We start from the raw sequence: 1752 nt of genomic DNA, 5'->3' as shown, positions 1-1752 counted from the left end.
CACCCCCCCCAGCCAGGGCCAGGCCCCCGGGGGTGCGGCACTGCCCCCCACTATGCGGCCGTGAGCCCGCGTCACGTTGGCAGGGCCTGGGCTCCTCTCACCACACGGCCCTGGAAAGGCAGAAGCCATGTCATGAGGGACAAATGCTGGTCTTTCGCACCATCCAGGCCCACCCCGGTCTCGGCCTGGGCCCCATGGGCCTTACCTGGCACAGGTAGGTCCTGGAGGAAGGGGGCTTGAGGCCTGAGATGCTCGGGTCCTGCTGAGAAAAGGACCTTGGACCTCACCGCCCCCTCCTGCCTGCTCCCATCCTTGCCTGTCTCCCCACTCAGGTTCCGGAGCAGCAAGGACCCCACCGGTGGCCCCCTGAGTCCAGGTGCTCCTGCCTCCCTGCCCGTGCCCACCCTGTGCCCCGAACCTGGCATGCCCTCCACATGTAGGGACAGCCTTGTCCTGGCTGCCACCCCACCCAGCCCTGCGCTGGAGAGGGGAGTAAGTTAAGGGACGGGAGGGAGGTGGACAGGAGAAGGGGCCCGGGACGTCATGCTGGCTGCAGGGCACCACCTGGGCACCACTTGGGCCCTACCTGGGCACTGGTGCAGTCTGTGCTGGATCTCCATCACCACCTGCTTTACCGCCCACTGTGCGCTCCTCTGAGCAGCCTGCAGCGCCTGTGTCCCCTGGGCAGACAGGGCTGCTGGGACATGGGGCACAGAGTCACACACAGTTGGGGAAGAGTCGACCTGGTCCTCCTGGCCCCCACCCTGAGTCCTGTCTCTCTGGACAGGGGAAGCAGGCTGGGCCCAGCCTGGGGGTGGAGCGGAGTGAGGAGAGAGCCCAGGCCGGGCCCAGCCCTCGCAGTGGCCTGGGTTCCCAGCCCAGGGTATCTGCAGCTTAACTGAGCGCACCCGGCATCTTCAAAAGCACCTTTCCATAAAAACTAAGAAGGAAAATCACCACCCCAAAGATACGGATGTCACGGGACCTGGGCTTGTTGACATGAAGTGACATGAAGTGGTGAGTGGCACAACTTTGGGCCCAGGCAGCCCCTGGCAGGCTGCTCTGGGCCGTTTCCTTCCTTGCTAAGTCTGGAACCTTCTCAGGTGCCCTGTGTGGCACTTGCCAGCTCCCTTCCCTTTCCAGCCTCGCCTTCTGCCTTCTGAAGGTCCTTGATTCTCCTCTCCCACCCGGGACCCGCTTGCTGTCGCCCTCCCCTCCCCAGGAGCCCTTGCTCACCTCGCAGGGTGCTGGGGGGCAGGCGCATGTACACTGGGTGCCCGTGGGCAGCCCAAGGGCCTGGCAGGCGCAGCAGCAGCAGCAGCAGCAGCAGCATGGGGCCGGGCGCGGGGCTCCTCCTGGCCCACCTCCGGGTGCTTCTCGTGTCTGCTTCCCACTGCTTTTCTGCCCCTGGGCACTGAATTTTGTCCCTCGAATTAACTGATCCTGTCCTCTTACATGGAAATCATCCTCTGCCCTCGCTCTGCCCCTCACCTGGCCTTAACTCCTAAGTGCCCACGGGGGAGTGGGGCCGCGGGGGCTATATAGAGGCCAGACTGGGGGGGCTCGCGAAGTGTAACCGGGACTCAGGGAGGGAATGGGGTAGTGGGCTCGACTCTCACCTTTGAAGTCTCGTCTTCCCGGCTGTGAGCCCCCCTCTGTCAAAGGAGCCCTTGTTTCTGCGGGTCCATCAAAGGGGCCGAGCCGGGGAGGAAGAGCTGACAGTTGGGCCGGGGGCCAGGCAGAGGGGGGCTG

General features: G+C 64.8%; 1 protein-coding gene across 1 annotated transcript in view; it reads right to left on the bottom strand.

Annotated features, from left to right (window-relative positions):
• PRSS56 (serine protease 56) overlaps window positions 1–1333 on the bottom strand; it is a 4526-nt gene extending 3193 nt beyond the window's left edge. The window contains 4 exon segments of the mRNA XM_006171137.1: window positions 4–110; window positions 206–243; window positions 565–694; window positions 1237–1333. Coding sequence (XP_006171199.1) covers window positions 4–110; window positions 206–243; window positions 565–694; window positions 1237–1333 — 372 coding nt within the window.
• Between the last annotated feature and the right edge of the window lie 419 nt (window positions 1334–1752).

This window comes from Tupaia chinensis, unplaced genomic scaffold (genome assembly GCF_000334495.1).
Source record: "Tupaia chinensis unplaced genomic scaffold, TupChi_1.0 Scaffold149383_1, whole genome shotgun sequence".
Classification (NCBI taxonomy): Eukaryota; Metazoa; Chordata; class Mammalia; order Scandentia; family Tupaiidae; genus Tupaia; species Tupaia belangeri.
This window is presented reverse-complemented; position numbering and strand designations above follow the sequence as displayed.